The sequence below is a fragment of the Lineus longissimus genome, chromosome 16, assembly GCF_910592395.1.
Source record: "Lineus longissimus chromosome 16, tnLinLong1.2, whole genome shotgun sequence".
Classification (NCBI taxonomy): domain Eukaryota; kingdom Metazoa; phylum Nemertea; class Pilidiophora; order Heteronemertea; family Lineidae; genus Lineus; species Lineus longissimus.
The window spans coordinates 11,865,680-11,886,323 of record NC_088323.1 but is presented as its reverse complement, the minus strand read 5'-3'; the positions used below and the strand labels follow the sequence as shown (position 1 = coordinate 11,886,323).

General features: G+C 47.2%; 1 protein-coding gene across 9 annotated transcripts in view; it reads left to right on the top strand.

The window, feature by feature from the left end:
• The first annotated feature begins 249 nt into the window (after nt 1-249).
• LOC135500257 (rho GTPase-activating protein 12-like) overlaps nt 250-20,644 on the top strand; it is an 82,505-nt gene continuing 62,110 nt past the window's right edge. For 5 of the 9 annotated variants that reach the window (XM_064791598.1, XM_064791592.1, XM_064791597.1 and 2 more), the window contains exons 1-5: nt 250-299; nt 3,185-3,901; nt 15,512-15,778; nt 16,916-17,146; nt 19,291-19,500. In XM_064791598.1, the coding sequence (XP_064647668.1) occupies nt 3,266-3,901; nt 15,512-15,778; nt 16,916-17,146; nt 19,291-19,500 (1,344 nt within the window). In that variant the 5' untranslated portion in view covers nt 250-299; nt 3,185-3,265. The remainder of the gene's footprint in view (nt 300-3,184; nt 3,902-15,511; nt 15,779-16,915; nt 17,147-19,290; nt 19,501-20,644) is intronic. The other 4 variants (XM_064791599.1, XM_064791596.1, XM_064791595.1 and 1 more) reach the window with 2 other exon arrangements.

Sequence of the window (20,644 nt, the reverse complement as noted above, 5' to 3'; positions counted from 1 at the left end):
TATGCTTGTTCCTAATCCTGATGCTGACCAAGATCACAGGTTGTGACTATTGCATTTCTGCACCATTTTAGTCATAAAATTAGACTCTCATATCAGTCCGTATCAGGCTGTGAGAATTTCCATAAACTTATCATTTTAAAATCACTTGAAGTTGTGACTTTCTTTTCTCAGTCAACTGACGGCGGGGAATGAGGTCACGAGCGCAGACTAACGATCAGCCAATCAGAACGAGCTTTACAAACGACTAAGGTGTAACGTGAAAGCAGGAAGTAAGGACAAGAGGATCTGCCCAAGTTTTGGTATTTCAACTTCATTATTTTTTGCCAAGCTTTGGCCGATGTCATGAATATGATAACATCTGAATATTGGCGTTACTATTGACTAATCTCACCTATTACATAATAATCTGTCTTGTTCTTGTTGTTTTGGAGCTTGACGGATCTAAATCCAGCAAAATAACGTCAACAAGTTGCACTGTAGACTGTGTGTTGGTCTGTGTGTTAGTGTGTACTGAGTGTACATGATGTCACTGATGATGTACTATATCCACTAATATGGGGAAGGCTCAGGCCTTGATAGGGAGCTCTTCATTATAATAGGGCTGGTGAGCGAGAAGACTCTGGTGGTGTTGGTGGGGTAGGCCTATATAGGCCTATAGTTAGGATGATGCCATCATGGCAGTTGACCGAAGAAGCAGTTGGCTAGCACACAATGTTAAGCGTGAATAGTTCGGGGGTAGCGCGTGGGTTTGAGTTAGTGCACATGCGCTTTCTACGGTAAATTGAAATGGCTTGTGTTGTGGACGAGTGATTTCAGGTTTCATGGTAGGATTTTGTCATGGAAACGGGGAAATAAACATTGAGACCAATGAATGTACTTTCAAAATTATTGCATTATAAATGGGACCAGACCGTCGACATCCTACCATACGCCATGACATTGACGAAATTGTCGTCGTAACGGGCAGCCCCGGACGGATCATGTTGGTGCGCATGCGTACTATGGAAAAGTTAGCAGACTCGAAATCTTTTGCGGACTTTTGCCAGTTCAAAGCACGATTTCTTCCCGGAAAGAGAAAAATAATCTCTGGCAGCGATGTAGATTGTTGTTCAATGCATTTCGATTCGCACCAGGGTATCATCACACTTTGATTCGCCCCTGTTTTGACGAAATCTCCAACGGAACAGCGGCTATTCTGCGTAAAAATCATCAGTCCCGCTGCATTGTTTTGGAAAAAGAAAATCTCTTCCCTGGTAAATTGCTGTGCATCGGCGTATACGATTCGCGTGCAAAAATTTCACCAGGGCGTGGAGGTTTTCTGGTTCGGGGTCAACTTTTTTTCGTTGACGGTATACACACTCTCGATTGCTCTCTAACAATATAGCTCACTTAAGAGCTCCCTATTACATTGGTGTGTGGCTGTACACTACATTGTAGTGAGTACGTGCTGTCATGCGCGACAATAGGCCTTTTGACAGATACTTGAAAGGGCATACGCCATCTAGGGTCAGACGAACTGAACTAAGTTTATTGAACTAAGTTTAAACATCCATTCATGCATTGGCTTCCCACAGCAAAACCATGCAATGCATGCATACCAATCGCAAGCATCATGTTCAAAGTCATGAAGATATATAGCCCTCGTGCCTTGTCGGCCCTTGAATCCCCCAATTTGGACCATAGGCCTACCCTTGTTTAGACACAAAACATGTCAATGTGTGGCATGGTAATGGTTGAATTTCACTTCCTACCTGGACACAAGCCAAGGCCTGTTTGAAATTGACGTAGGCGTATATTATGATGGTATCGAGGCCATGTGAGTACATGAGTCCATATCAATCACTACACAGATTGAATGTTTACCTGGAGACAAGAATTTGTTTATCAATAAGGGTATGGCCTAAACTGAGGGATTACCTGTTATTTTGTAGAAAATTGACATTGATTGCATTTTTACACACGTGTTTGGCAGGTTGGTTGTGTTAACTTCCCCGGCCTCGGCATTTGCCTTTGCGCGACTCTCTTGTATGACGGGGTCATGCAGGTGAAGGTCATGTGTAGTTCATTTAATAATTAGACCAAGAACGCATCATCAAAACTTTCATGTTGATTCGAGTCCCCACAACAAAACGGTGATCTACAGACCAAAATTCTTGCACAGTCCACACCTCGGTACACAATGCAATGCATAATCATGAAAGTTTTGATTAAATTTTACATTATGAAGAAATAATGATTGAAAATGTGGCGTGACACTGACGCATCGGTGTCCGCTATTTCTACCATAATCACGTAGCCAATGGTTAGTTCAGTTGATATTAGTTCGGTCTGTCCAACCCTAGTATCTGTTAAATGGCCTATGTCATACTTGGCCACAGACCATTTTATTATGCGAGTTGGACGAGTATTACTTAGCATTTTGTGGTGTCTGATACTATGATGAGTTAAATGGACGTCAAAATCTCAGGTGGTTCTATTAATGGTGTCACACTGTACAGAAGTTCAGTGAACCTCGATAGCTCAATTGGTAGTGCAGTGGACCAGCAATCCAAAGATCTGTGGTTCGAATCCCAGTCAAGGCAACTTGATATTTCTGTACTAAATACTAATTTCATTCTTTCCTTATATGAATCAACTTTATCATCGTCAATTTAATTTAGGCTGTTTTAGGCCTAAATTTGGCTGAAAACTGTCCCTCTCCTGGAGGAGAGAGTAGTTTCCAATCTGGCTTGCTTAAAAAATCTATAACTTGATTACGCTTATGATGATACTTTCTACTAATATACAATTCACTGCATGAACGAAAGTGGGGTTGAAACTTTGTTTTTTTATACCTGAGTCCTATCAATGTTGTGGAAAAAAAACACCCTTTAACTGCCAAATATTTTTGAAATTTTCATAGCCTGTTGAACTCAAAAGACTGTTGCTTGAAAAAGAGAAGAGTTAGTCTCCTCGAAACTGCCATAGAAGCAATCTAAACTAACTGCATGCCATCTATCAGTAGGCTGTAAAATTGCGTAGCACAATCTTTTCAATGAAACTCAATCATGTCAATGGTGAATATCGCATACCTGCGATTGTCACAATTCGGCGATGGTGGCAGTTAAAGGGTTAAGTAACACATTATAATTTCATTGACCTCATGACACTTATTTCTCTAATATAGATACAAACTTTGCTTCAGGTGTCTCTTCCCATTATTGAGATGTAGCGGCCAATCACGCCAACCTGTTCAGAACGTCCTGGTGCTAACTCCGAATTAAAGATGGCTTCTTCAGCTTCACAAGCCAAGAAGTCAAAGGCGAAAGTGCGTGTGCGTGCTCTGTACAGCTACTCCTATGAAGATGATAATGGTCATCCTATCAGCATGGATGAGGGAGAAGAGTTTGTGTTGATAAAGCAAACGAATGATCAGTGGTGGAATGTTAAGAAAATTGGCTCTAAATCGACAATATATGTGCCAGCAAACTATGTCGAAGTTGTTTGTGATTTGAACTGTGCTGTCTTCGAGGATGCTCAGGATTCTCTCAAAGTGGACGATGGTCGTTTGCAAGATTCGCCGAAGCTGCAGCAATCTGATATGATCTGTGTCAAAACTGGTTCATTCCCGAAGAAGGAACAAAATCGCTTATCGACATTTGGTGCCAAAACCTCCAAGCATCCGTCGTCCGCTTCTGGATCTTCCCGCGGGGATCCGGATAGCGATCCCGGTTTATTGACGCCAGATGAAGACGAATCAGATGATGTGCATGATGTGAGTGCATCTGGTTCGCAGCGACGGAAGCTATTAATGCGAACACATAGCAGTAGCGATGCTAGTAGCACAATGCCTGAATATGCTAATTTAGATGAGTTCAGGCGCTGTGCAGGTATCCCTGTCCACTCACCACCCGGTATCCAGGTTGGTAGCTTATAGAGTTGCTTTTGCTTTTTGTTTAGTCTTAACCCTTTGTAGCTCGATTTTCCACAGAAAAAACACCCCATAAGCCCACGTTTTTGGAGCAAATGTTGCCTTTGGGGGCTTTGACACCAAAATACACACAGAATCCCAGATGACAGAACTCAAATTTTCACCCTTGAAAACCTTATGTGAAAATCATGCTCAGTACCGCACTACTTCAACCAAAGTTGTCATTTGGTATGCCTCCGTCTCAGAAAGCTGTAATAAGTGTTTTATTTGGAGGTGTGCCCAGTAGGTTTTGGCAACTACATGTATAGTAAAGATCGGGCAAATGGAGAGGGTTTTTTGAAATCGGCCTTCAAAGGGTTTAGTTAAAGGGACATGTGCATGTTTGGGTGATCATGGCGTCTTTTACTCTAAGGGGCTAAATACATCGCTCAAAACAGATCCTATGATCCCCGCCTCAACAGATGGCACTTTTTGGCTCACCGTAGGGGAGTCTATACGATACCGCAGTGTCCGTCGTCCGTCGTCGTCGTCGTCGTCGTCCGTCGTATCCTAGTTCAAGAACAGTGGCACGTTTTTTAACCGCTAGGCCTATGAACTTAAAACTTTGTACACATGACCCCCTAGGTCAGATGACCCGTGACACTAAATTTCTGTCCGATCTGATTCTCTACTTGGCCACCAGGGGGCCAAATGTGGATATCTAAAAAGTGTGATATCTCGCTTATTAGTGACTTGTATTCGATAAAACTTTTGTGGTAGGTACTCATAGGATACATCATATATCTTACGGGTTTTTAATTTGATCTACTTTTCAAGGTCGCAGAGGTCAAATGGCGTGAATTGGCCATTTGAGTGTAACTATGGCACGTTTCTCAACCACCAAAGCTATGAGCTTGAAACTTGGTACATATAACCCCCTATATCAGATAACCTCTGGTGCTGAATTTCAGTCTGATCTGATTCTTGACTTTGCCACCAGGGGGCCAAAACAGAAAAAGTAAGAAGTGCAATAGCCTGCTTATTAGCAAATTGTTTTTGATGAAATTTTTATGGCAGGTACCCCTAGCAAGGTTACCTCAGATGTTGCACGATTTTTCGGATTTGACCTACTTTTTAAGGTCGCAGAGGTCAAATGGCGTAAATTTGCCATTTGAGTGTAACTATGGCACGTTTCTCAACCGCAACAGTTATGAACTTGAAACTTTGAACAAATGACCCCCTAGGTCAGTTGACCTTTTACACTGAATTTTGGTTCGGTCTGATTATTGACTTGGCCACCAGGGGGCCGAAACTCAAAACTCAAAAAGTGTGATTTCTCGCTTATTACTGATTTGTTTTTGATAAAAGTTTCATGGTAGGTACTCCCAGCAAGGATACATCAAATATCTTACGGGTTTTTGATTTGACCCACCTTTCAAGTTCACAGAGGTCAAAGTTGAAAACTTTACCGTTCTTGGTACGTTTTGTCGTTGTTCAATGTAAAGTGTTTTAATTTTGTGTAATGATGCATCTAAGAAGCCACTATTTGTATGCCAAGTTTCAGCCAGATCGGAATTAAAATATGGCCGAAATTGCATGTTTTGTGGGTTTTTCCTCGTATTGTGGCAATCCAAAGGTCGTGAGTTCAAACCCCGGTCAAGGACAGCCAAAAATATTTTTATTTTTCATCTTTTCCTTTTTAGCTCACCTCTTAGCAGAGGTGAGCTTATCCCATACCGTGGCGTCCGTCGTCCGTCGTCCGTCGTCGTCGTCGTCGTCGTCGTCGTCGTCGTCGTCGTCGTCGTCGTCGTCGTCGTCGTCGTCGTCGTCGTCCGTCGTCCGTTAGCAGGGCACGTTTCGTAACTGTTAGAGCTATTGAGTTGAAACTTGGTACACATGTACCCTTATGTAATGACACCTTGGAGACCAAGTTTCAATCTGATTCGTTTCATGGTTTGGCCACCAGGGGGCCAAACGTTAAAAGTGAAAATATGCAATATCTCCCTTAATAGTAGTCGGGAAATTTTGAAAAAAATATGGTAGGTACTTCTAGCAAAGGTGCATCATATATCCTCCGGGTTTTTAATTTGGCCTCCTTTTCAAGGTCACAGAGGTCAAAGTTTGCTGATTCACTGAACAGTAGCATGTTTCCTATCTATTTTAGCTAGAAGGTTTTAAACCAGTGTGGACATGTATCTGGGGATTCTCTATTCCACCCCTAAAATTTCGGCCGTTCGGACATCAAATATGGCCGCCAGGCAGCCATCTTGAAAAATAAACACAGTACTATTACTCCGAAACTAATGATCGGATTGCAACCAAATTTGATCTGGATGTATATCTATGTACTCTCTACTAAATCCTTGATTTTTTATCAAATGTGATAGCCAATATGGGTGCCAGGCGGGCATCTTGAAAAATTCTTAGTTTGGCCAACCGGGGGCCAAATTTAATGTCCAAAGTTAAAATGTTTGATTGCTCGTTTAATAGTGGTCTGATTTTCATAACATTTTTATGGTAGGTGCTCCTAGCAAGGACACATTTCATAAATGTGGGTTTTTGATTTGTCCTACTTCTCAAGGTCACAGAGGTCAAAGTTTTCCTTGGCACCGCCATTTTACAATGACGGCACGTTTTGTCACTGCTTTAGCTACAGATCCCTAACTTGGTACGAATGTACCCCAACCATGCTAATGCTTCATCCATCTTCCCTTCACAAGAGGTGAGCACAATGGCCCTGGCCATTTCATTTCTTTTCTGAGTTCTATCTTACATTTTCTTCATTTTTTTATTTATTTGGTGCCATAGATTTAATTAGGCGGCCATCTTGGAAATCGTTTTTGCCGATTGCTGTAGTGTAACGAGTGATGAAATTGTTATGGTCAGGTGGATGTGTCTACATCACATATCACCCTGGTTTGTTATTTGACCTACCTGTCAGGGTCACTGAGGTCAAAGTTAAAAATATATTCACCATTGTCATGGAGTGGCACGTTTCTTCACTATCATTTTCACCTAGACTCTACAAGCTTGGAACCACAAGTCTCGGATTCACCACTTGGCCAGGGCCGGCTCTGAACTGGTCACAGATGCATGTATAAATTATGAGAGGCCTACATACTGTAGCACTTTCTGTAACTGTCTACTAAAAATACTTACGGTGAGCACAATGGCCCCTGGCCGTTTCATTCTAGGTTTAGCATGCATCCATTGCATGTCTTGTGTACAGCATTGATGTAAAAATTTGTGACAGACTGCAGTGCAGGGCCTGTTTTTGCAAACTTTCTTGCAAAAAATTGTTGCTAATGCACATCACACTCACAGAAATGTCACAACCACTAATCTAAAAAACATTCCTTTCTAATTATTACCAAATTTCATTAAAAAATTTATGCGACTTTGGCCTATTATGGGAAAAAAACCCAAGAAAATAGCCAAAGCGTGGCCAAATTTATGTAAACGTTGTTCCCGAAAGTATGGATCTCCGGTAATATCACATGGCTTGTTCTTTCAAAACATTTTTTTAACGCTTCATTTTATGTCGTTCATACTCTACCCAGGTCAGACTTTTGCATATGTACTCATATCGGATCTACCCGAGGAATTATTTAACTAATTACATTAGAAAATAACCAGCCAGTTCACAAGGCTACGTCCAGGCGGCGCCCCTGTACAGCCCATCAACCGTGCAAGCCGCCATATTGCCAGTACTTTTTCCTCGGCGCCTTGTATCACAAGCACCGAGTTTCTGTTGCTGTTTGCGTTGATTCCCCCGCGACAGTATTGAGAAGGATCCTCCCCCGGACGTCCGTTTGGAGCTGCCGATTTCAGGAAGCGGGTGAGACCATTCCTTTACCCATCTTTCCCTGATTTCGTCACTTAGAATGCTTTTTCTTCGCCGTTCTCCCAAAAATTTTTCTCGCTCCAGGCTCCGGTCACGTGACCAAATAAATCCAAGTTTTTCTTATCGTTCACTTTCTTTGTGTGGCCTCTCAAGATGCTGGCTCTGCCGCTCTTGTTAGCGTCTTTCTTGTCATTATTGGGCTTTCCAGCCCTCTTATTGGGCCTGTTACCCTTCTGGGTATTCAGGTGCCCGGGTGCCGGTGTATCGGGGATTATTAGTCCCCGTCCCGGTTCGTCCCCGGCTCGCCAGTCCGCCCCGTCGGACTCTGCGACTGCGGTTTCGTCCGCTGCCGGGACGCTGCCTTCTGCTTCTCCGGCCCCTCGGCCGTCGAAGAAGCAGAAGCCGACCCGGAGAGGCCCCAGAAAGTCTGGTGCGGCCTCTTCTAAGTCCCCCTCCGCTGTTTCTTCTCAGCGGGGGCGAGGCCCCCGGAGCTCTGGCGCCGTTTCGGCGCCCGACTCCGGGGCTCGGGCCGGGCACCCTCCATTCGGAGGTGTGCCCCCCGGGTTCTCTCCTAGGTTGAGCGCCGGTGACCCCCTCATCGGGGCGCCCCCTAGGGAGATTGGCTCCTCCCCCCTTTCACAGGGGGTCGAAGTGAGCGGGACTCTGGACGCTTTGCGTCCCGATCCCCTGGGCGTTGAGCATACCCCGCTGGAGGCAGACCTCCTGATTCAGGAACTCCTCCGGCTACCGGCCGTGGAGTCCTTAGTCACGTCTAAGCCCCCACCTGGCCGGGTTTCCTCCGCCCTCCCCCGTCGGGACCCCCCTGCTGCGGCATTGGGTCGTCCCCCGTCCTCCTCCGGGTTGGATGTGCCTCCGGCAGTGTCTTCGGTTGTGACTATCCCATCGGGTTATGAGGCCTGGCAGGCAGCTCACCCCAATTTCCGTCCCCTTCTGAGGACGTCGACCGCCTCCCCGTGGGTTACTGCAGACTCGGGCGTCACCCCCCCTGTTCTGCCGCCCCCTCTTGTCTCGCACGGAGGTGACCTACCCCCCTGGGGTAGGGGTGCGACAATGGGGCATTACGTCCGTTCTAGAGACCCTAGGGTCTGTCCGGACGTCGGGAGGGTTCGCCCCACGATTTCGCCGGTGCGACCCCGTCCCTCCCTGTCTGGCTCTGCGGGTCTGAGCTCCACCCCCTTTGTGGTGAGTAGCCCCCCGCCATCCCTGCCTGCCCCAGGTATGTCCAGACAGGATCCCCGGCCTATCGCGCCGGGCCTTACGGCCCAGCAGCGTCAGGTCCTGCAGAGTTTGGCTGCCCATCTGGAGACCAAAAATCTCTCAGATAGGGCCCCTCAGCAGCAGGCCGGGAGACCAGTGGCCTTTGAGCTGCCCCAAGTCCCCATGGAGGTCGACTATCAATTCGATGAGTCGCAATCTTCCATCGGGCAGGCCCCTCAGGCTGACTGCCCCTCTGGAACAGAGGACCCCACCATTGTGGCTGGGATGCGCGATCTTCGCGCGCTCGTCCGGCAGTTCGTGCCGACCGAGCATTGTCCTCTCCCGCCGGTCAACCCCGCGCTCGGCCGTGCTCCCTTCGATCTTTTCGGGGATGCCGACGAGCCGGACTTGGCTGCCGTGCCGGACCGGGCACTCGATGAGTTGCCCCCCTCCCCTGCCTTGATCAGAGCCTCTCATTGGCTCGATTCAACGCTTAGGGACACGGCGCCGTCCTGCGGGGGCCACCAGCGCTCCCTGGTCTCGACTTTGCCGTCGACTGGACCGGGAGCCTGGACGAAGGCGGGGAAAATTCACGGCCACTTCCCCTCACAGTCCTTCGTATAGGCCAGAATACTATAGAGTATCGCCGTCGGGGACTGACCCGGTCTCACTCATCCCCTTGAGGGATGATGTGCAGCTCGCCGGGTTGGTCGTTCCGAAAGTCCTCACGTCTGCTCCTATGAGGGATGCCAAGAACGATGAGGCCCTGGCCAAGGAGACGCAGTCGGTGTTATCGTACGCCGACTTGACGCTCTGTGCCCTGTCCAGGTCGTTGGCTGCGGACGCCACGGATGAGCAACGCATCCTGGCTATGTCCTTACAGCAGTCACTGCAACATGCCAGTGACTTAGCTGCCAAACAAGCAGCCAACGCGGTGCTGAAGCGCCGGGACCTCCTCATCGAGGGGCTGAGTGTGGTCCGCGCCCAGTTTCTGCGCGGGGCCTTGCGGACCGCCCCTTTGGGCGGTCCCTTCTTATTCCACGATTCGCTGCCTGATACCTTAGGGGCTCAGCGCGAGTCGGATAAGAGTCGTGAGGGGGACCCTCCTCCCCCCAGACAGGCCCCCCGCCCGCGTTCCTCTTCATGGTCCGCGGGCCGGGGACGTCAGCCGGAGTTTAGACGCCCCCGGGGTGCGTCGGCCTCTCGTGGGCCCTCGGCCTCGCAGGGCTCCTCCGGGTCTTTTCGTCCCCGAGGGCAGACAGAAGCTGCGGCTCCAGCCCGCCCCTCCAATAAGCTCCACCGCTCCTCAGGTCAGGGCGGAGGTGGCGGGCAGCCCAAGCGCCCCTTCCGGCCACAACAGCGGAAGGGTCGCGGGGGCAGGCGTCGGTGACTTGTCACCTTCTCCTCGGGCGCTAATAGGCGACACTCTCTCGGACTCTGTCGTTGGGGGCCGACTGCGCCATTTCGCAGCCTTTTGGGTCGGATGGTGTCAAAAAGGCTCCCCAGTCCCGGACATGCTCCGGCACGGGGTTCGCCTCGATTTTGCCCATCCTCCCCCAACGACATCGACTCCCCACCCGGTAATACCCCCCCGTGGACCCGGCCAGGGCCGAAGCCCTTCGGTCCGAGGTCAACTCCCTCCTCCAGAAGGAGGCTGTCACGGTGGTGGAAGACCACTCCTCCCCGGGCTTTTACAGCCACATCTTCTTGGTTCCGAAGAAGTCGGGAAAATGGAGATTGGTCATAGACCTGTCCAGCCTGAACCGGTTCCTCAGGGTACCCAGTTTCAGGATGGAAACAACAAGGTCAGTGGCAACAGCGGTGCAGCCCGACGATTGGGCCGTCTCCATGGACTTGCAGGATGCGTATTTTCACATCCCAGTCCATCCAGACTTTCAACATTTCCTTCGCTTTTACTTCGAAGGCAAAATTTATCAGTTTCAGGCCTTGCCTTTCGGCCTGGCTTCCGCTCCGCTTATTTTCACAACCGTCGTCAGGGCGTTCGCCGCCCCGTTTCACGCTTTGGGCTTCAAGCTCCATTGCTACTTAGACGACTGGCTGCTGCGTTGCCAATCCCGTCCCCGTCTTCTCAAGCAGACTCGGTTCTTGCTCAAGACGGCGACCCAGGCCGGGTGGATAACAAACTTAGAAAAATCCGAGCTAGACCCGTCTCAGGATTTTGTCTTCGTGGGAGTACGTTTCCGTACCAGAGAGGGCCTCATGTCCCCACCTCAGGACCGGGTCACCAAGATCCGGTCTCTGATTCGGGCTTTCCGTCGTCGAGACAGCGCCACAGCCAGACAGTTCCTGTCCCTGCTGGGCCTGCTCAATTCGGCGGCGGACCAGGTTCCTCTCGGTCGCCTGTATATGCGCCCCCTCCAGCTCCTCCTACTCTCGAGTTGGCGCCCCTTCTCGGACCCACTCGATCGAGCAGTAGCACTCCCTTCCATGCTACTGGAGGACGTTTGGAGGTTCTGGGGGACGGGGACGGAGCTCCTCCGCGGGGTGCAGCTCCGTCCGTTACCCCCCCAGATGTCCCTCTTCACGGACGCCTCCCTCTTCGGATGGGGGGCTCACCTGAACGAGGGCGACCTGACCACCAAGGGCACGTGGTCAGGGGAGGAGTCTCGCCTTTCGATCAATATTCTCGAAATGCAGGCTGTCATCCTAGCCGTGAAGGCCTTTTCGTCCCGGTTACGGGGTCACAGGGTATCTCTGTTCTCCGACAACTCGACTGTCGTCGCCTATATTCGGAGACAAGGGGGAACGAGGTCCGACACTCTGTGTCGTCTGACATGGGACCTCCTACAATTTTGTCGTCGGCTGGACATCCAGCTCTTCCCCCGTCACATCCCCGGCAAGAGGAACATCCTGGCGGATGCTCTCTCCAGAGCCGATCGCTTAGTCCAGACCGAGTGGACCCTCCATCAGGAGATTGTGTCCCGGCTGGCCGGGATGTGGGATGCGCCGATTGTGGACCTTTTCGCCACTCGCCTCAACAAGAGATTCACCCTGTATTACTCCCCTCTCCCGGACGACGAGGCCTTGGGAGTAGACAGCCTGTCGGCCTCCTGGGACGGCCTCAATGCTTATGCATTCCCGCCAACCCCTCTGTTGCTGCCGGTTCTGAACAAAGTGGCCTCATCGCGCGTCAGGCTTTGCCTGATCGCCCCTTGTTGGCCGAACCAAGCTTGGTTCCCGGTGTTGCTGGAGCTCCTGACGGACCACCCCCGCAGATTGCCGGAGTGGGACCGCCTGCTATATCACCCGATAGGCCGGGTCTACCATCAGGACCCTTCTTTCTACAGGCTTCACGCCTGGAGACTATCGGGCATTTCCTCCGAGAGAGAGGCTTTTCGGAGGACGTTATCCGAAAAGTCGCTCAGCCTCAAAGACAGTCTACCCTTGCATCATACGACAGTAAGTGGCTCGTCTTTCGAGACTGGTGCGGAGAGCACGGAGTTTCTCCGATCGCTCCCACTCTTCCCAACTTCCTCGATTTCCTAAACTTTTTGTTTACGGTTCGGAAGTTTTCGGTCCAGGGGGTTAAGGGCTATCGCTCTGCCATTGCCGTCACCCTTAGACTGACAGGCTCCTGGCAACCGGCTTGGGATGACGCCTTGTCATCGTTGCTTCGCAACATGTCTCTGGAGCGTCCCCGCTCCTTACATTGCGTCCCCAAGTGGGATCTCTCGGTGGTGTTACGGGCTCTTATGAGATTTCCATTCGAGCCCTTGCACCTAGCAGATAGGAAGCATCTTACCTTTAAGACCGTCTTCTTGGTGGCCTTAGCTACGGCCCAGAGACGGTCCGAGCTCCATGCCCTAGCTTTTGACAAGCTAGCCTTCAATGAGAGGGGCGCGGTCCTAGAATTTGTCCCAGGCTTTATTGCGAAGAACCAGGCGCCTTCCACCTCCAGGCGCCCGGTTCTTATTCCATCCCTTTCCAGGGTGGTCTCTCGAGACCTCCCGGATAGAACTCTCTGCCCCGTCCGGGCCTTGAGGTTCTATGTCGATAAGACCAAAGACCCTGCCGTCCGTCTCGGCAGAAAGCGTCTTTTTCTGTCTTATCGCGAGGGATTCACACGGGAGATTGCGCCCGCCACGGTCGCCAGATGGTTGGTGGCCACCATCCGGCAGGCCTACTCCATGACTCTTCAGTCTCCGGAGCTTCGCCGCCTGGGTTCCGTGACGGCCCACGAGATTCGTGCCATCTCGACTTCATGGGCCGAATATAGGGGAGTCGCCTTGAACGAGGTCTTGGAGGCGGCGACGTGGAGTTCTCACTCCACTTTCTCCCAACATTATATGCGCGATTGTTCCGTGATGACTGACGGTATGCTGTCTCTCGGTCCAATCGTCGCTGCTCAGCACGTAGTCTAGGTTCTCCCTGCCTAGCCTACCCGCCGGACTCCTCACTCCGGATTCTCCGTCCTTCCCTCTAAAGATGGGGGGGAGGTGCGGACATTCATGCCGGGACGTGGTTCCCCTGTGCATGTGCCCCGTCCGGATGTCTTAGGTTGAGCCGCCTAGACTTTGTGGGTTGTCCCCGCACGCAGAGGGTGGTTACCCTCTTAAGTCCACACATTCTTTTGGCGAGGTGTGTGCTGAGCAAGTACCATGCGATGTGCTACCTTACTCTAGGGGGTAGTTGATAACCTTAAGGCCCTTTCCATTATTCTTTTATATGGTGGCCTGACCGTTGAGCCATGAGCATCCCCATTTCTCTTTGGTCTGGTTATCCCGGTCTCACCCGTTGGGTTCTGCTATGCGGCTTGGAGACAGTTCACGTCGCTACATGGTAAGTCACGTTTACCCACCTTCCTTAGGTTGTTGGTATTCGATGCAAAAGTCTGACCTGGGTAGAGTATGAACGACATAAAATTCCCATTTCCTGTGGAAATGTGATTTTATTAGTTCATACCTACCCAGGTCAGACTGCCCACCCGTCCGTCCCCACAGCAACGGGACTTACTTGAGTTGCTTGAGTAAAAAGTACTGGCAATATGGCGGCTTGCACGGTTGATGGGCTGTACAGGGGCGCCGCCTGGACGTAGCCTTGTGAACTGGCTGGTTATTTTCTAATGTAATTAGTTAAATAATTCCTCGGGTAGATCCGATATGAGTACATATGCAAAAGTCTGACCTGGGTAGGTATGAACTAATAAAATCACATTTCCACAGGAAATGGGAATTCTCCATTATCATGTTAAAAGCATCTTCCCCTCGGAAGACTCACTGCCCCAATTATCCTTAGCTGGGTGAGGTAGATGTGCCATCCCTGTGAAAACAGAAAAGCATATGCTAAATGCAAAACATTAAAAAAGTACATAAAGTCTTGTTGTGTTGTGCAATGTTGCAGCAGGAAATGTTACTTGTGGACGAAACCGACTGCTACAGGGTGTTAGTAATAGACACGATTGATAGTGTTGCTAGTTTTAAAGTGGAATAAATATTTCATGAATGAATTTTTTTCGTAACGCATTTTTGCAATGAATGTTAGTAGAACAGCGCCATCTGTCGCCGGATCTTAGAACTTGCAATTGCCGTGTCTATTCAGATTCCACCTATCGAAAAACCCGTGAGGAACACGGGTCTAAATTAGCCCCCGATTAGCCCCATCGAGCTTGATGGGGCTAATAGACACGGGGATTTGACACACGGGTCTATTTAGACACGGCAATTCATAGGTGAAAGCGCAAAATACACGGGGATTTGATAGGTAGAAGTACGACTATAGTGTATTTCACTAGCCAGCATTCTGCCATGCAATAGTTACATGTAGGTTTGATAATGACCTATGATCTAATTTACTGCTCAGTTAATGCCAACCCTTACATACTGTTTATTCAAGTGCATAGTGCTGGTCTCTTGAAGCTTCCTTCTTTGTCTTTTTGAATGGCTTATTCGGTGAATAGCTGGGTTCTTTTCAGCCTGACCCACCCGCTAATATCTTACGACTGTACTAGTTTTCCATACAAAAAACTGTTTCAGGCAAAACTTGTTCACAAAAAAATTATTCACCTTTAAGACTAGCAACACCCTGTCCCAATTCTCGCAATGGCTTAGGTCTGCTGCCTTCAGCATGGTTCCTTTGAAATTGTATATTCCAAAGTACATATGAACTCTAAAATTGGTCTCTTCCTGCAATCCTCATTTTCAAATTAACATGATTTAAATTTGTTTGTGGACTTGGCAGGTCTCACAAAGTCATCAAATACAGTAGTAGATCCAACTTGAAGAAGAGATTGCATATGTGACCCGTCACAGCAAAACCAGGGACATGTCGCACAGAAGATGAGCCTAAATGACACCAGGAGATAATGGAAGAAATTGATGTGCTCATATTTCACAAAAGGCAGACAATAGAGAAATGAACAAACAGTCCGTCTCAACCTGCCAAACTCAGACTCAGCGACATGCGCCTGGTTTTGCTGTGACAGGTCACATATTATGCCTAACCCCTATGTACATGCATTGTACAGGAGAATTCAACACTGAAAAAAATTTAAGAAAAGAATACTGCAAACATACTGCATGAGCCTTCGTATTCCTTTCCAGCCCGGCCAGACAACACACACAGATCAAAGTCATGAATATATGAACCTCGCCGACATACAAGCTCACATTAAAGTGAAGACGAGTCCCGAACCTCCCCCACCACCACAACCAGGAAAGTCTCTACCGGTGAAGACTTTTTCAGATGGCTGGGAAATGCACATCGATCCATCAAAAAATCGTCCGTTTTATTACAATAAGGTGACATCGGAAACATCCTGGAAGCCTCCAAGGTTTAGTCCAAGGAAGGAGGATTCAGAAAAAGTTGAGGTATGGTATCTTTTTGGCTCACCTCGATTATTGAGCATGTAAAAAATAGTGCTGTGGCTGTGGCCATCTTGAGTTGACATGAACTGCTGGCAAAAACAGTGACCTGCAAACTAGAACCAATCATAAACTTATTAGTCTCCTCTGAAAGCTAAAATTTCGGTATTGGGCACTATTTTTGACAAGAAAATTATTCCAGCTCTCGTCTCCAGTCCAGGTAAAAGTTGCATGTATGTATTAAGAGAGCAATACATTGCAAAACTTCGATGAAATGAGGGTTGTCCGTTTTTTTTGACAAGCCAATCTGGGCGCCAGGGCAAAAAGTACTTTGGCAATAAGACTGAGTCCTCAGTTGGTGAACGAGATTTGCCAACTGCTGCTAAGTTTGGAGGCTGAGCTTTATCCAGGAGTGCCCCCAGGCTATGGAATAGCATAAAGAGAAACATCAGAAACAAAATACTTATGATGCATTCAGGAGACAGATAAAAAAACAACTTTACAGACAGTAGTGACAGTACTACTACTAGATGGGAGGGCGCCCTTGAACAGGACTCTTTTCTGGAAAGTTTGTGTCATATAAATGACAATTTTATCTATTATTATTATTAATAGGAGTAATTTGGTTGGCTATATGCACTCATGGTTGATAGTATTCTATGATAATAGTTATTTATTGATAATAAATGTTCAATGTGATTAAGATTGTAAACAATACAGTAGTAAGACAAAACAAAAACAATGAGAATCAGAGTAAATTGACTTTAAAATATAGTCAAAATCCTTTTTTAAAAGTCTGGTTTTCAGATGCTTTTTGAAAGTGTTTGGGGCTGTGAGATCACGTGTGCTTAATTGGAGGGAGTTCCACTGTCTGGCAGCCACAGGAAGCTTCCATAGGTCACAGTCTTGGTGTGAGGGATAGAGAGGACCCACAGGCCGTTGAAGGGCCGGAGTTGGCCTCCAGGCTTACACAGACTGAGCAGCTCCCTCAAGAACACAGGGCTGTCATGCTGGTGGAAGACTTTGTACATCACCAGGAGGGCACAGAAAATGATGCGTGATCTCACAGCCAGCCAGTGAAGTTCTTCGAGAATTGGGGTTTTGTGTCTGGTTATGAAAATTCGTCTCATATCCTGTTTCCAGGCGAATGACGTCAAAGGTGCAGATACACCAACCAATGGGGTGGTGCCCCAGGGTGTGGATGCCAATGGGAAGCCCCTCCCACCGGGCTGGATTGTGGAGCTTGGTGATAATGATGAGAAGCAATACATCAACACATCGACAGAGGAGCATTGGCTGAGCTCGGTAGATGCAGCTGGGAAGACTTATTACTACAAACAGAACTCTTCAGATTCTATGTGGGAACTTCCAGAGGTATGTGTGATTGAAGAATATTTGAGTTCTTGAAATGTCCTTCTGTTGCTTTTGTCCACATGGTTTTGGCAAGGACCATAAGGTAAAAACAGGCCTTTCCATTAGACTAAATCATTGCTCAGTGCACCCCCCCCGGGTGAGGAGTTTTGCAATTACCATTGAAAAAACATTAAATCGCATTAGGCCATGTTCAGGTGTGATCTACAGAGTGTATCCATAAAAATGATAAACTTAAAAAAACTGACTGCATTTTGGTTTTATTTTCAACACATGGTCTGGCAATGGAGGTTTTTTTGGGGGAGTCTATACAACACCGCAGTGTCCGTCGTCTTCTGTATCCTGTTTCAAAAACAGTGGCACGTTTCTTAACCGCTAGGGCTATGAACTTGAAACTTTGTACACATAACCCCCCAGGTCAGGTGACCTCTGACACTGACTTTCGGTCCGATCTGATTCTCGACTTGGCCACCAGGGGGGCAAAAGTTAAAACCTAAAAAGTGCGTTATCTCGCTTATATCTCGTTTTCCCTAAAATTTTTATGGCAGGTACTCCTAGCAAGGATACATCACGTACGGGTTTTTGATTTAACCTAATTTTCAAGGTCACAGAGGTCAAATGGCGTGAATTGGCCGTTTGAGTGTAACTATGGCACGTTTCTTAACCGCTGAAGTTATGTACTTGAAATTTGGTACACATTTTCTCCATAAATCAGATAACCTCTGACACCGAATTTTGGTCCGATTCGATTCTCGACTGGGCCACAAGGGGCCAAAAGTTAAAACCTAAAAAGTGCAATATCTCGTTTATAAGCGACTCATTTTCGCTGAAAGTTTTATGGTAGGTACTCCTAGCAAGGATATCACATATCAATTATCATACAGGTTTTTAATTTGACCTAATTTTCTAGTTCGCAGAGGTCAAATGGCGTAAATTGGCCGTTTGAGTGTAACTATGGCACGTTTCTCAACCGCTGAAGCTATGAACTTGAAATTTAGTACATGTTACTCCCTAAATCATATAACCTCTGACACAGAATTTCGGTTCGATCGGATTGTCGACATGGCCACCAGGGGGCCAACACTAAAAAAGGTACAAAGTGCAATATCACGCTTATTAGAGACTTGTTTTCGATGATATTTTTATGATAGGTTCTCCAAGCAACGATACATCACATGTCATACCGACTTTGGTTTGACCTTTATACTATACATTTAGCATGTTTCTTAACCAGGATGACTTCCTAACCACCAAATATCTGCATGATTCATTTAGCCTAGGATTTGAGCTACAATTACCATGCTGTAAATAAAAAAAACATGCATTTTTTATTTTCTTAAAAATGTTTTTGGAGAAAATATTCAAATAACTTCTTTGTAAGATTTACTTTTTAGACAGTCAAGGGGCGCCTGTTCAAAAGGCCTATCTTACGTTTGATAAGTCTAAGTGTAACAGGCGGGCCTCAACAGGTTAATAGCGTCGACATAGTAGTACACTGACAGTATCTATATTTGTATGTTTATCACAATGAGATTGTTTTAAGTTAGATTAAAATGTCCCTGGTTGCCCAAATGCGATATGATTAGAATTACATCACCTGTGAGTTTTTGTAGTTGAGCCAATAAGACGAGGATTTATAGCAACGAGTGCAGTTTTTAGCTAACCTGGGTGCTTATGTCGTCACATCTTGTATGTCATCCATCGGCCGGTGTCATCCGTCCGTCAACAATGGTGGCACGTTGCTCATTGTTGAGTCAAGAAAATTGAAACTTGGTGTGTGGATCTCTTATGACAACATAACTTGACACACAAAAATTCATTGCCATTTGACATCTTTCTGGGCTCCAGAGGCCATCTTCGAAAACCATATTTTCTCAATAGAATAAGTGACACATTCCAGCAAAACCAGTCGCATGTCGCTCTGAACTTGGCAGGTTGAGACGGACTGTTTGTTCATTTCACTATTGTCTGTCTTTTGTGGACATCAATTTCTTCTATTGTCTCCTGGTGTCATCTAGGTTCATCTTATGTGCGACATGCGACTGGTTTTGCTTGAGCGGGTCACGTATCTGATAAACGCTTCCATGAAATTGCAAATTTTGCGTTCTGCATTAACTACAATGTATGAAATTCATAACTTCTTGCAGGTAGAGCCGGTCCGACACAACTCCATCGACAGTGCAATAAGGGAGCTGGAGGAGGTACGAAGCCGGGTGTCTGGAGTCAAGCATGCTGAGCGCCAGACTCGTGCTCGCTCCATGATGGCATTTACCACAGATTTGAACAAGTCACTCGCAAAGGCTCGCACTTTCCCATCTAAATTACCTGTGTCGCCCGTGCGAGAGGGCCAAGAGACCGTAGGTTGCCTGCTTCTAACTCAGAATTATCAGTGTTGCTACACCCCTTTATTTGATCTTATATCGTGTCCCCACAAAGACCTGACCTACCTTTGGTTACTAGGTTTATTCTTAATCCATGGTGTCATATATCAAATTTGGGTTTCTTAACTTGCTATCATATTCGCCTACTGAAAATGCTTGTCATACACATTACACAGTACTTCCCGCAAACAACTATGTAATATCTTGAAATATCAAGGTATCAGGTCACATTCGCCTCTTGGTCTTACTCCAAAAAAAGAGGCATTGTGACAGTGTTGCCCTTGATTGTTCAAGATTAACTCATTCTCGCTCCCATTGATTGATGAACACCCCGACATTGATGCTTTTTCTTTGATGCATACTTCTAAACTTCAGTTCTTCAAAGTAAGATTTCTAGTGAATTCACCTGCACCAGATGGGTGTGTGGCTGATAACTACATAGAAGTTCTGAAAGTGGGGAGACAATGAAAAAAGAACATTCAATGACTCGTTTTGTTTGCTTTGATAATTAGGCGACCAAGTGAGAGTGACAGTTCAATTCTTTTCTTTGTGCATGGCTAGTCTAGATTTGGCTTCCTCAGCTCCGACTCCTGTGAATGTGGCATCTCCCTATTGTGGCTCGATTTCGGCCCCGGATGTTGTCTTTGGTTAAAAAGCACTGAGATATGAAATTCCATATCACAAAATTCATCAGCATTCAAAACTCTTTGAATGCTGTTGTTCACAAGTGCCAGACACAAAATCTCTCGAGAAGGTGGAGCACTGTCAAAAACTGTTGATATGACTGTTCATTGTAAAGCTCATTGTTGAGCAGCCTTTGAGCAGAGTATCATCTCGATTCTATGATTGAGCTAATCGTTAGATTTTCTCAACTCATACCAAGTAAGGAGTGTTCTGCTCAGTGCTTTATTCCTGATCTAAAAGGACTGCATGACGGACATATACCATTTGAGTTTGAACCTATTCTCAACGGATGATTTCCCTCTGTGATTGCTGCATTGATGAATAAGACCTTCTTGTACAGACATCCCTTACATTCTGGGGAAACATGTTTCGTGATACTGCTGTTCCTGAGGTGTTGGCCAAACCCCTTCTTTTTGGCTCACCGGAACAGTGAGTC